The sequence below is a fragment of the Nomascus leucogenys genome, chromosome 12 (genome assembly GCF_006542625.1).
Source record: "Nomascus leucogenys isolate Asia chromosome 12, Asia_NLE_v1, whole genome shotgun sequence".
Lineage (NCBI taxonomy): Eukaryota > Metazoa > Chordata > Mammalia > Primates > Hylobatidae > Nomascus > Nomascus leucogenys.
The window spans coordinates 21,656,819-21,671,525 of record NC_044392.1 but is presented as its reverse complement, the minus strand read 5'-3'; the positions used below and the strand labels follow the sequence as shown (position 1 = coordinate 21,671,525).

Below are 14,707 nucleotides of genomic sequence, written 5' to 3'. Positions count from 1 at the left end.
CTCTGTTCTTGCCTCTGTAACCTCCACCCCATATCTAGCTTCCTCGAAACCCATTAAATATGGAAGAGACTCATTAGAAATTTTTGTTGACTACCATTTTAAATTCACAATTTGAACTACTACAGATTGAATTTAAGTTTTAACTTGATAACCTTTGGCAGTATACCACGCATCACCAAATTTAATAATGCTCTATGTTTGTATGTTAAATCAATCTATGATTTAGTTTGTTTTGCAACAGTCAAGAGTTGTAAGTGAAATCCTTACTTTCTGTAGGTGCAGTTCTATATTGGCACTTCATTGCAAGAAAGGCATTTCATAACTTAAAAATACCTAAATTGATTATGAAAATAAGTCTTAAAAGTAAATACAGTTTTTAAAAATTAAAAATATAAGAGGTGAAACCAAATATTGACAAATATATGAATGAATGTTCCTTTTGGGTGATTTCCATGGGATAGACTGATTGAGGCTTCTTCAAGTAGGAATTTATTAAAATTTAGATTAAAGATGCTTTCTTCCTTTCCTGATAAAATTTTCCAGTAGCCTATATGGGCATACTGTATTGTTCCAGCAGTCTTTGAATTCAAAATTAGAATAATCTCTCATAGATTTTTATCACTAATTTGACATTGTATATCTGCCACAAATGTCTTTGAATGGTATATGTTGGGGGAACACAGTGTCAGGGTGATTTCTTCATTGATCCCTTGCTCTTCTCTTTCAGTAAAATCTTCATTGCCAGTCTCTAAGAATGATATCCTAATTTAACCACCTTTGTAGAAAAAAACTGTTAATTCTAGTCTGACCTTGAGGTCAGTCAGTTTCTGGGATGCTTATTTCAGATTTGGTTAAAGCTTTAAAAATCCTAAATAACAAGTTTAAGTTTGGATTTATTGACTTTGTTCCAAATTTTATTAATTATTTTCATAGACTCCAAAATATTAATCACCTAGAATTTTTGTATCATTCCTCTACCTTTCCTTGACAACTATGGCAATTGATGTTTGAGAGATTTGTCAAGGAGAATAGGCATTGAAGCATTCAGTGACTTTTTGATCTGTTTGAGGCAATGAAATTGTGTTTGTGATAGGAATAGAGTAAAGGCAGTAGTGGCAAAGAAATGTTTGAATGATGGTGCTGAAATCTGAGGATGAGGCCGGGCCTGGTGGCTCACACCTGTAATCCCAGCACTTTGGGAGGCCAAGGCGGGCAGATCACCTGTGGTCAGGAGTTCAAGACCAACCATGGCCAACATGGTGAAACCTCATCTTTACTAAAAATACAAAATTAGCCAGGCGTGGTGACACATGCCTGTAATCACAGCTACTGTGGAGGCTGAGGCAGGAGAATCACTTGAACCTGGGAGAGGGAGGTTGCAGTGAGCTGAGCTCATGCTGCCATACTCCAGCCTGGGCAACAAGAACAAAACTTAGTCTCAAAAAAAAAAAGAAATCTGAGGATGAACTAAAGTATTTTCTGAAATTGGTGGTGCATAGGAAAGGAAGAGTATTGTAATGCACTATTTTTTGGTCTCTGAAACAAAGTAATGTGAAAACTAGCTTTTAAATACCATTTATATTACCAGAGCACCATAGTTTGATCTCCTTCAATGATGTTGGAGTGTCAGCTCAATAAATAGGGAGTCAGTTAATTTCACAGTCATTTGCTATGGTAGACACCTAACAACAAAATCATTTGAACCTCTGCTACTTCGTGAACAACAAAATCATTTGAACCTCTGCTACTTCATGACTAGGAACTTATTTGTTCCATAGATTTGCAAAGGCAGTCATTCCTATTTTATTGTTATAAATCACCAAAGAGTAGTTGTCTTTCTCAGTAAGTTCAGCTAGTTTTTAGGGGGAACCTTTTCATTTTATGTCATTGCTTATTGGTAACTTTCTGAACTCTGATTATATGACAGATATTTTTCTGAAGTGATCATATCATTTTTGGCTATAGTGAAAGATTTACTTTTTTAATATTTTACTGAGACAGTAATGCCTTTGTTGAATATTAAAAGCCATACGTTATATTCCTAACATATGGCTTTTCTTGACCTCTTTGTTGAGTAGACATTTTATAAATGTCATATAATTTCCATTTATCAGTATAGTAAAAAGCAAAAAATAATATTCAAAATGTGGAAGACATTAATAATAATGAAAACATGTTTGCAAAAGACATACAGTAGATCTAGCCGTGGACTGAATAGCTCTCAATGTTTTTGGTTTTATTGGTAAGTGAAATCTGAGTTTTATTACCGTGAGGGATATTATTTACAATTTAAGTGGATTGCCTATAAACATGAAACAGATATTCATGAGAAAACACTATGCAATTGACTCTCCCTGTTTATGGAACAAGTGAAATACTGAAAGAATGGTGTTTTCTTCATCTTTAAGTGTTTCATTACTTAAAATAGGACACTGCATTTTTTCTTTCATTTGTTAACAGTAGCTTCTTCTTCCATATTATTTATTAATTATGCGTTTACTCTCTCAGCAATTGTTTATTGATTAATGTGTGAGTATGCTAAGTGCTGAGGGATACCAAGATAAATCAGACTTAAGCCCTGTTCTCAAGCTTATAGTGTAGACGGAAAAAAGAATGAGGGGCAGGTTCATATAGAGAAGTATATCTAGATCAATTGCTAAGGAAGTTCAGAAAAGAGAAATTCTTACTGACAATATGATATATGTCAAGGACATTTTCATGGATGAGTGTACTTTTTTAAGAGTCTCACTATGTTGCCCAGGATAGGGTTGGATTCAAACTCCTCAGTACAAGTGACTCTCCCCACTCAGCCTCCTGAGGGAGTTAAATATAGTGTTGAATTAGTAAGTACTTTCACACATAAAAAGAAGGGGCAGAAAGTATATAGCTATTTTTTGGTTTGATCCTTCATTGCAGACCAAGGTAGCATAGAAAGATGAAGCCTTTAGTCACAAAACATTTTAAATACTCCTTTTACACTTCCCAGTTGGCTTACAGAACTGTTAAAGGAGAAAAATTAATGTATTTGGTTTTAAATGATTGATCAAAAAGTTAAGCAGATAAATATTTTATGACATTTCTCTGTCCAAAAGTATTTATTATATTGTCTGATCAATGTCGAAATCTTCACCATTAATCTGAATTTTTAAAATGAAGGATTTTCAAGAGAAGGCTTTTGATATTTCATTAAAGGAGATATTTTAATTAGATTGTCTTAAATAATAATGTTAAATAGCGTTGCCTTAAATTGAATAGAATTTTCTTAGACAACATTCTAGTCTACGTGTAGTAGCTGAATAAATCCTGATAGTCTGATACTTTGTTTTTATTCTCTGCAGGAATTCCTAGGTCAGGAATAATGTGCTGTATTATTTTGTTTACTTAGGTGTATGTAAATTATTAGATAATTTTAAGTAATAGAATAGATTTCGCTATAGAAAATCAGACCTAAGCTACATTTTCTTTTCAGTCAGAACTATCTGTATCTTCATTTATCCTCCTGTTTTTATATTATTAAAGATGCTAAAGTACTCAAAAGAATCCATTTTAAAATGTAAAGCACTATGTTCCATTTTTAATTATAACAGTAATCGAATTAAAAACCCAGAAGGAATAAAATGATTTAAGGTATTAAGTTTTTTGTAAGTTTTGTTTTGGGAAGAGTAAAAAGTAGTGTTTTAGTTTAGCTAGGTAGTCTCAGTAGTTTGGAGATACATAGCATTGCATAAGGATTCACTAATAAAGCAGCAATAATTTTCTTCAAGATCAGTACAAATAGAGCAGTGAACTTGCTCTGTACAGCTATTTTTGGGGATCTTGAGTTTGCTTGTAAATCAGATGAATGTTTTGGAACCTTGCCTCAGAAAAATGCATGTACACACATATATACAATTTTACATGCAATTCCAGGGTATCCATGGACTCCTTGGTATTCCAATGGAGAAACTAATGATAATGGAAGCACAGTAACATCCTAAACAAATATAGAACTGTAAATGTTTCTTCTGTGAAGGTATTAAGATTTTGTTTTCGATATCTTTTATAATGAAAGCATTTTTAGACCTAGGAGTTGCATTTAAAATTTAGATTATAATTTTATTCAAATTATAGAATGATTTTATAATCTGTTAGAATGCAGGCCACAATTACATCAGCTCGGTGGGCAAAAAAAGTTCTCACTTAACATCACATGGTCTAGCAGTCACATGGTCTGGCAGTCTTTTGAGGTACAAAATGAGTGGAAATATTACAACGGAGAGTCATAAAATGTTAAATTGGAAGGGCTCTTAGGGAAGCCATAAAATATAGTCCCTTTGTTTTACATGAAGAAATTGAGGCCCACAGAGTTTATGTAACTTTCCTCAGGTCACACACACACAGCAGAATGGCAGAGCTGAAACTAGAACCCTGTTCTCCGGAGTTCAGCTAGCTAAAGTCAAAGTTAAGTTAGCATATCTGCTTTCAACCTCATAGATTTTTTTAAAACCTAAATGGATGACTTAAAGTTATCTTCATTAGAAACTGATCCTTCTAAATAGTATTTTGTTGAAATTAGCAAAGTGCTAGATGGCTAATTACTGGAGTTGAATAGCTGTACAGAGCAAGTTCAGAGTGTGAAAGTGTGACTTTAAAAGTGAATTAAGGCCGGGTGCCGTGGCTCACGCCTGTAATCCCAACACTTTGGGAGGCCAAGGTGGGCAGAACACGAGGTCAGGAGATCGAGACCATCCTGGCCAACGTGGTGAAACCCGTCTCTACTAAAAATACAAAAATTAGCTGGGCGTGGTGGCGCGTGCCTGTAATCCTAGCTACTTGGGAGGCTGAGGCAGGAGAATCACTTGAACCAGGGAGTTGGAGGTTGCAGTGAGCCAAGATCGTGCCATTATACTCTAGCCTGGCGACAGAGCACAACTCCATCTCAAAAAAAAAAAAAAAAAGTGAATAAAGCCGGGCATGGTGGCTCATGCCTGTAATCCCACTACTTTGGGAGGCCGAGGAGGGTGGATCACCTGAGGTCAGGAGTTGAAGACCAGCCTGGCCCACATGGTAAAACCCCGTCTCTACTAAAAATCCAAAAAATTAGCCGGGCGTGGTGGCGCGCGCCTATAATCCCAGCTACTCAAGAGGCTGAGGCAGGAGAATCTCTTGAACCCGGGAGACGGAGATTGCAGTGAGCTAAGGTCACACCATTGCACTCTAGTCTAGGCAACACGAGTGAAACTCCATCTCAAAAAAAAAAAAAAATTAAAAAGTGAATTAAGCTGGGCGCGGTGGCTCAGGCCTGTAATCCCAGCACTTTGGGAGGCCAAGGCAGATGGATCACCTGAGGTCAGGAGTTCAAGACCAGCCTGGCCAACATGGTGAAACCCTGTCTCTACTAAAAAAAAAAATACAAAAATTAACCCGGCATGCTGGCAGGTGCCTTTAACCCCAGCTGCTTCAGAGACTGAGGCAGGAGAGTCGCTGAACCTGGGAGGTGGAGGTTGCAGTGAACCGAGGTGGTGCCACTGCACTCCAGCCTGGGCAACAGAGCAAGACTCCGTCTCAAAAAAAAAAAGAGTGAATTAAGTACTCATTAGTTCCTTAAGTTCAAATATTTTAGAAACATAATGATTTCCATACTAGACTAAATCTGTTGTATATCTTATTCTTGTCCGGTGTTCCGTTACCATCAGAGGACTTGTTGGGGAAATGCCTTGACATCAATCAAAAGCATTTTGTATTAGTCGGCATTTATGTCTCCATCATTCACAATTTTTATTTCTTTCCTGTGTAGCATCTTGAAGGATTATTAATTCTATTGTGAAGTAATGCTCTTTCATCTCAACTTTATTCAACGTTTAAAGGGCACTCCTTATAGGATGTATTTATATTTAATAAGGAACATGTTTATGGAAAGAAGTTCTAACTTTAAGTTAAACTTTTCTTACTCTGTTTTTTAAACTGTTTTATTTTCATTTTCTATTAGTTATTTCATTCATCATTCCTAAACTAGAGCTTTTGAATATGCTTAGTCTTTAATAGAGGAAAATTATTGTTCTCTGTGTTGGGCTAGAGAAAAAATTTAAATTGTATATTTTTTGAAGTTTATTTCACATGTTCCAATATTTTACTTTTTGTACTAGGTCATGCATGCATTTAGCAGTTATACACTTAAGAGGGTGGGTGATATTTGAATGTTACGAATAGATTTTTTGAGCCTTTTGCCAAGTGCCTTTGTTTTGCATAATATTTTGATAATTGGCATCAAAATAAGTTTATTGTACATTCATAAAGAATGGCAAGGAAGATTGTAATGTCTTAACTTGAAATTTAGCAAACTATTTTTCTTGAATTTCAGTGCAGAAAATCAAGGCAACCCAGATATGAATGTGTGTGTTTGTGTGTGTGTGTGTGTGTGTGTGTGTGTGTGTGTGTAAGTGAAGGGGAAATGAAATACTAAGTTATATGTGAGGAAACAGACATTAAAATAGTCTGTTATCTAAAAATACACATAGGCAAGATTATACATAATTTTAAAAATCCAAGTGAATGGCTGGATTTATACCTAGATTTTCTCACTTCTGTGACATACTGACATTACTCCTTGCCCTTCCAAGGCAATAAATGTTGCCTTGATCTACAAGTTATTGTCGTGTGCATGTGAACAGGAGCGTGCTCTGTCAAAGAGAATTAACCTTTCCAAAGGTACTACTAGACTTTTTAATCCATACACACACTCACGGATCTATTTATTATTACAAAAGAAGAAAATTTGGTTTTTTTTCCTGCTTTTGTAACTGTAAAATGGAATGTTCTTCTTACCTTTAACCTTATGATTGAGCTGTCCATGTCAGTTTTTTTTCTACTGACTATTTATTGGGACTAGCTCACTTTATTAATTATGCATCCCGGTATCTTATAGAATGGGTAGTGTATTTCAATATTATTAATTAAGTGGGCCTTTGTTAGATACAAAGCAAAATACCTCCAGTAGGTCCTGTTAGCAGTAAGTTTTATATTGTAGAGGTGAACAAGGTATTTTTGTGTAAATCAGTTTACTAAATTGTATTATTTTCAAGCTAGATTGTGATGGTAAGGTTAAGTAAGGCAAATGTAGTATTTTAAAATACATGACAAGGTACAGATTAAAAATCACTTGCTCAGGATTACATATGTGTGTAGTGTTGCTGATATACTAGGTTCATGGCCATAATTGTTGTACTGTCTGTCAAAGCTTAATTGAAAACTAATTTAGTCCCACAATGTACTTCTTATTACTTTACTTACAAATAAGTAAATTTAACTGAAAATATAGATGGTGGTTAAGCAACATGTGAGAAGAAAGGCATGTTTATTCAGGAATCATTGGTAAGATCTATAAAAATACACTTTTAAAAATGTCACACAGAGTGTAATGCCTGCTTTAACTGAGTCACTTATAATGTTCTTCAGGAAGCATATTAAAAGTCCTTCACTCAGCTCTTACGCTTTCCCTTTCTCATTCTTCCTGCCTCTTGATCTCTTGGTTTTAAAATCTTCCTCCTTATTTTGTAGACACTGCTCTCCTGTTCACTACTTCTTCTCTGTCTTTACGTCTCATCACTGGGCCTCTCTCAGTGTCTGTTTTCCCAACCTTCATCCCAAATTCCAGCTGTATATCTACAACCAGTTGGTCAGGTAACTTTGCACCTTTTTCAGTGCACTCTTTGATAGAGCATGCTCTGTTCTTTTTGTTTGTTTTGTTTGCTTTTCTCTCTCTCTCTCTTTTTTTTTAATAGCCTGGAGGCCTCTTGTCAAATGTCCCATAAATTTTACCTTTTGTTTCCACATTAATTTGACATGATGATTGCTCAAGGAGTGACAGTTCTTCTTGTGCTTTTTAGAAAGTGTTTGTGCGATACATGTACGCATTTTTCTTGGTTAGCTACCACTGTAGATGTAATACTAGTAATATGAGCAGCCCACATTTTATTTAGCTGTGGCATCTACATTCGAAGATGGTTTATTAGTAGCCTCTAAACTAAGTAATTTTTCCTAACTCAGTAATTTCTCCTAACCCTTTGGGCCTAAGCTATCATTGGCTATTTAAAGTTCAGAAATCAGGTTAAATTGAGAATTTGATGCATCCCTTTACTCAAGTAAATAAATAGTTACGTTTATATGCATAAAACATGGACTGTGGTACTCAGTGTTCTCTCCATGAAAAAAAGATTTACCACTTGACATTGTATCTCTTAGGTAATGGAAGAAACAAAACTCATTAGACCTGAAACAAAGCCAGGCAGAAATTTAAAATAAAAGTAAAAAAGGGACATGAACATGCTTTTTGTTTGCTTGCTTGTTTTGGGGCTTTGGGGTTTGTTTTTTATTGTTGTTTTTGGTATTTGTTGTTTTGGGTTTTGTGTGTTTTCTGGTCTGAGCCTTCAGAATAAATTCCTTACATCTTCTGTTATGGAAAAGAATAACCTACAAAAAATGAATATCTAAATATGAACATTATCAATTATGGTTGTCTAGATATTCTGAAGGTTTTTTTTCTGAATATACTGCTATTTTTCCTTTGCTAACTTTACAAACCATTATGAGTAAAACATAAATTCCCTCATTTTCTGAATAAGTTGACTCATGAAAGCTTCTATTATCTCAAGCTTTTTTCAGAGAGAAGAGTAGTATGAATGTTCTGCTTTTGCACAGCTTGTTGATAAGGTGGTGAGTGATAGAGCTCTCAAAGTGATCTCTGCATATAGGTTTGTTCTCTCAAACTGTTCTTCATGGTGTGACCATAGGTTTCTGACAAAGCGGGAGCAAAAATTAATGCAACGGCGACAACATGCAGAGGAGCTCCTAGAGTGGAAGCGACGTTTAGATGCAGAAGAAGCAGAAATTCGTCAAATGGAAAAACAAGCTTTGGCTGCCTGGGACAAAGAATTAATAAAACCCAAAACTCCTAAGAAAGAACTGGAGGACCAGAGAACAGAACAGAAAGGTAATAAATACTAACTCTGTTCACACTACAAATTAAAGCCTAACATAATTGAAAGATATATTTCATTACTTTTAAAAATGTGATGCTGGGTGCAGTGGCTCATGCCTATAATCCCAACACTTTGGAAGGCCAAGGCCAGAGGATCGCCTGAGGCCAGGAGTTCAAGACCAGCCTGGATGACATAGGAGACCCCAATTCTACAAAAAATTAAAAAATTAGCTGGGTGTGGTGGTACATGCCTATAGTCCTAGCTACTGAGGCAAGAGGCTTGCTTGAGGTCAAGGTTACAGAGAGCTATGATCACCACTGTGCTCCAGCCTGGGTGACAGAGTGAGACTCTGTCTCTAAAAATAAAATATAATTAAAATGCAAATGATTGAGGTGATGCAAATGATGAGAAAGATGATGTAACCACAAATGCTGGAGAAATTAGAAAGATAAAAAAAATTGTGGCCAGGCGCGGTGGCTCATGCCTGTAATCCTAGCACTTTGGGAGGCTGAGGCAGGTGGATTGCCTGAGCTCAGGAGTTCGAGACCAGCCTGAACAACACAGTGAAACACCGTCTCTACTAAAATACAAAGGAAATTAGCTGGATGTGGTGGAACGCACCTGTAATCCCAGCTACTCAGGAGACTGAGGCAGGAGAATTGCTTGAACCCAGGAGGTGGAGGTCACAGTGAGCCAAGATCGCACCATTGCCCTCCAGCCTGGCAACAGCGAGACTCCATATCTCAAGGAAAAAAAAAAATTGTAATAACTTTATTCCAATACAAACTTGAAAACTTAGAAGAAATGGCTAAATTCTTCTAAAAAATACAACTTACCAAAGCTTACTCAGTAAGATAAGAGAACCCTCCTGATTCTTTCACCAGTAAAGGAATTGTACCCCAGTAACTAAGCATCTTTTTACATAGACCTCATCCATCTTTACCAGTATACTAGATTAAAGGGGGGGGGAACCTGGTATTATAATTCTTTACTTTTCCATAGGATAGAAAAAGAGACATTTCTCAACTCATTTTATGAGGCTAGTATATAAGTTTGATGTTATGTCCATAAAAGGACAGTATCAGAAAAGGAAAGGCCAATCTTACCTATCCTGAATTGTATATTAGCACACCAAGTTCAACTATATATGCAAATCCTAATACTTAATGACAGAGTGGGATTAGCACACATTAAAAAGTTGATAATGTGGTGAATTACCTTACCCAGATTAAAGGAGAAAAATTGATCATCTCAATGGATTCAGAAAGGCATTTGATAAAATTTAAAAAGCATTTGTGGGCCAGACACACCTGTAATCCCAACACTTTGGGAGGCTGAGGTGGGTGGATCACTGGAACCCAGGAGTTCGAGACCAGCCTGGGCAACATGGTAAAACCCTGTTTCTACCAAAAATAAAAAAAATTAGTTGAGCATGGTGGCACACACCTGTGGTCCCAGCTACTCAGGAGGCTGAGACACGAAAATCACCTGAGCCCAGGAGGCAGAGGTTACAGTGAGCTAAGATCATACCACTGCACTCCAACCTGGGTGACAGAGTGAGACTCTGTCTCAAAAAAATAAATAAATAAAAATAAAAAGCATTTGTGATAAAAATAAATAAACCTCAGATCATAGTAGCCATAGAAAGGAACTTTCTTTACCTGATAAAGGGTATTAACAAAAACAAAAAACCAAATCTATAATAGATACCATACTTAATGATAAAATATAGAAAATTCCTTTGGATTTGGAGATAAGACAAGGAGGCTTATTTTTAGCTCTGTTCAGCATTGTGTAGAGGTCCTACACAGTACATTTAAGGCTAGAAAAAGAATTAAAAGCTGTAAGGAGTGAGAAGAAGCAAAATTCTCATTACTTACAGTTAATAAAGCTACACACATAGGTAATCCAGAATTTACATGTTAATTATTACAATTAATAAGTGAGCTTAGCAAGGTTTCTGATTATAAAATTCATATATAAAATTCAATTGCATGTCTATAGATCAGCAAAAATTGATTAGAAAAATATATATTTTTAAAAAGATACAAATAGAAACAATATATAATAGAAACAAAAAATATGAAATACTTAGGAATAAATTTAACAAAAAGTGTACAAGATCTTTATATAGAAAAATTTAGAATTTTATTAGGAGACATTAAAGAAAACCAAAACAGCCTGGGCACAGTGGCTCATGCTTGTAATCCCAACACTTTGGGAGGCCAAGGCACGCCCATCACTTGAGCTCAAGAGTTCATGACAAGCCTGGGCAACATGACCAAACACTGCCTCTACAGAAATATTAGCCGGGCATGGTGGCGCAGGCCTGTGTGACTTAGGAGGCAGAGGCAGGAGGATTGCTTGTTCCTGGGAGGTCGAGGCTGCAGTGACCTGTTCATGCCACTGCACTCCAGCCTGGGTAACAAAGCAAGACCCTGTCTCAAAAAGTAAAAAAAAAAAAAAGAAAGCCAAAATAAATGGAACATTATTCCATATTCACAGATTCGGTGTCATAAGATATTAATTCTCCTTAAACTGATCTGTAGATTCAAGACTATTTACATCAGAAACCCAGCAAGGTTTCTTCATAGGAAAACTTTGACAAGCTCATTAAGAAATTTATATGAGGCCGGGCATGGTGGCTTACGCCTGTAATCCCAGCACTTTGGGAGGCCAAGGCGGGTGGATCACCTGAGGTCAGAGTTGGAGACCAGCCTGGCCGCCATGGTGAAACCCCATCTCTACTAAAAAGACAAAAATTAGCTGGATGTGGTGGCATGTGTCTGTAATCCCAGCTACTCGGGAGGCTGAGGCAGGAGAATCGCTTGAACCCAGGAAGCGAAGGTTACAGTGAGCCGAGATCATGCCACTGCATTCCACACTGGGCAACAAGAACGGAACGCCATCTAAAAAAAAAAAAAAAAAAAAAAAAGCATGAAAGAACAAGGACCAAAAAGCAAAGACACTACTAAAGAACCACAAAATACGGAAACTTACTTTACCATATATCAAGACTTCTAAGGTGTAGTGATTAAAATAATAACATTTGCACAGAGAGAAACAAATAGACTGTGAAATAGATAACCCAGAAATAGACCTGTGCATCTATGGAAGCTATGACTCTCCTGTTTGTGGGAGGCAAAAATGCAGTGAGTAATAATATGCTAAAAACAATGTTTATCAGTGTAGTTTTCCCATTGACCAAGATTGTATATTTTTTTTCTGGTTTTTACCCTCTCTTTCTAGAAATAGCAAGTGAAGAGGAATCTCCAGTACCTCTGTACTCTCATCGGAACAGTGAAAGCTCCATTCCGGAAGAATTAGGCAGCCCTGCTGTTGAATATGTACCATCTGAGTCTATAGGACAGGAGCAGCCAGAGAGTCCAGATCACAGTATACTTACTGAAGAAATGGTTTGTTCACAGGAACTAGAATCTTCTACCTCTCCTAGTAAACATGTAAGTTAATGTATATTTATATCTTAAAGATTCTCTAGAAAAAAACTGTCTGAAAGGTATATTAGCAGTTATATTATTGATATTAATGACAGTGTTAACTGTCACCATACTTGTAACATATAGGATAAACATTTGAATAGAAATAAAGCTTTTCATTTACAAATATATGAATTTTGGCGTTAGTGGAGGTTATAAAATCATGTGATATCAAGTCTGTTAATATTGAGGTAATAGGAACTTCTAAAGTCTTTATGAAAAACAGTTTGTAGGAACAACGTAAGTTCTTTCTGAAATTTGTTTTTTCACATAACAAAAACAGTAAGATCTTAAACCACACCAGAGTACCTTTACTGTAACTGAATTAATAACTCCTGTATAACTCATAGAATAAAATAATGGTTTAGCCTCTTAAAGGCAGGTCTGAAACAGTTACTGATTTTAAATTAAAATAATGGCCATTATTAGACTGAGATTTTCTACATTGTCCTTAATTGTGTACTTTATAGAAAATAAAACTAGCTGGTAAAAACTCAAGATAGAAACTTAACTCTTTTTTTTAAAATATAGCACATAATTAGCATAACAGTATTATAAATATTTAGTATACTGTGGTATACTAAAGTATACACAGATGTTGTTAAAGCCTCTTTATGTTTAAAAAAAGATCTGCCCAAATTCAGAATGGAATATTCTTTGTCGGAGCCTTCCATTTTTATTGTGATAGAAAGAATTAGTTTTATTTCCCCATTGATAAGTCAATCAGGTTCATTTGTGTTACAGCACCTAGAAGATCTAGAAGAAAAACATTTTTTATTCATTGAAGAGCCTATTCAATATTATGTTAAAAAATATTTCAATGTCCTTGTGCACATACTTGAAATCAGCATTTTTAGGTTATTAAAGGCTTTTAATAATTACGTTATTTATTATATGATAATATTAGACTTCTATAGATAATTTACTCATAGCATTGTCTATTATTTTGTAAATTTCTACCTTCCAGGAATTTACAACCAAACTGCCTTTATACAATCTTAAAAGTTTATTAGCTCTTATAAATCAATTAGATTCTACCTAGCATCATTATTGATGAGGCTCGGAATAGCCACAAACTGATTGGCTATTAAAAATTGGAGCTTTTTTCACAAGAAAATGTATCAAGGAAGTCAAAACTAGTATATCTTAAAGTGGTTTTTATAATAAAAGCTAATATTTATTAAGTGTTTGTTTACGAAGTACTTACCAAGTGCCTTACGTGGAGTATCTCATTTAACCCTCGAAAGAATCCTATAAAGTAGATACTGTTCTAATCCTCAAGCTAGGAAATTTGCCCAAAGTCACAGGGATAGGAAGTGATAGTAGCTAGCAATCAAATCAGGCATCTCACTTCCACCTGATGTCAGGATAGAAATTTTGTCTTTTGTTCTCTTGTGGGCAAGTTTCTTATGCTCTGTTTGTTCCCTTCCTCTCTCCTTTCTGTAAAAGTAGTACATACTGAGTATTTTTAAAATTAAAAGAATGGGGGGGGGCGGTAAGTATCACTGACACAATAATCACTTCTAATTTATTGTAAAACTTTTTAAAAGCATGCCCTTTTATAATTTTTCTCTATGCCTTCAAAAAAAATGAGGTCTTATCCTTTTTATAATTTGTAACCTTTTTTTAAAAATCAGCTTTCCCAGGTTGAATAATTTGTAAACTTTTTTCACTTATGTCTTAACAGTTAAATTGTTTGTAAATATGATCTTTATATGGCTAGTATGTCAAATTTTAAATAGAATTTTACAATTATATCACAAAATAGTTTCCATTTGGTTTTCTGTTTGAACAGTCACTTCCCAAAAGCTGCACATCTGTGTCAAAGCAGGAGTCTAGCAAAGGAAGTCACAGGACTGGAGGACAATGTCACCTGCCTATCAAGTCCCATCAGCACTGTTGTAGTTGGTCAGATGAGTCATTATCTATGACACAGTCAGGTAAGACTAATCATGAGGAGTTTTTATTTGTGTTGTATTTGAACAGCCTCTACTCTAAAAGGCTTCAAGGAGTTTGTTGACCTTAGGAAGCATATGTAGACAGACAGTGGTGAGTTTATGTAGGATTGTGAAGAAGATTAATACCATATTGAATATATCGAGTTAGGCATATTCAGTGTATTGCTTTTTTTGTTGTTTTTTAAGACGGAGCCTCACTGTGTCACTCAGGCTGGAGTGCAGTGGTGCGATCTTGGCTCACTGCAACCTCCGCCTCCCAGGGTCAAGCAATTCTCCTGCCTCAGCCTCCCGAGAA

The 14,707-nt window shown here is 35.7% G+C and overlaps 1 protein-coding gene across 5 annotated transcripts in view; it reads left to right on the top strand.

Annotated features, from left to right (window-relative positions):
* Positions 1 to 14,707, top strand: part of CEP350 (centrosomal protein 350) — a 175,956-nt gene that overhangs the window by 121,123 nt on the left and 40,126 nt on the right. For 4 of the 5 annotated variants that reach the window (XM_030823922.1, XM_030823923.1, XM_030823921.1 and 1 more), the window contains exons 28-31: positions 7,537 to 7,659; positions 8,769 to 8,968; positions 12,207 to 12,418; positions 14,250 to 14,394. In XM_030823922.1, coding sequence (XP_030679782.1) covers positions 7,537 to 7,659; positions 8,769 to 8,968; positions 12,207 to 12,418; positions 14,250 to 14,394 — 680 coding nt within the window. The remainder of the gene's footprint in view (positions 1 to 7,536; positions 7,660 to 8,768; positions 8,969 to 12,206; positions 12,419 to 14,249; positions 14,395 to 14,707) is intronic. The other variant, XM_030823925.1, reaches the window with a different exon arrangement.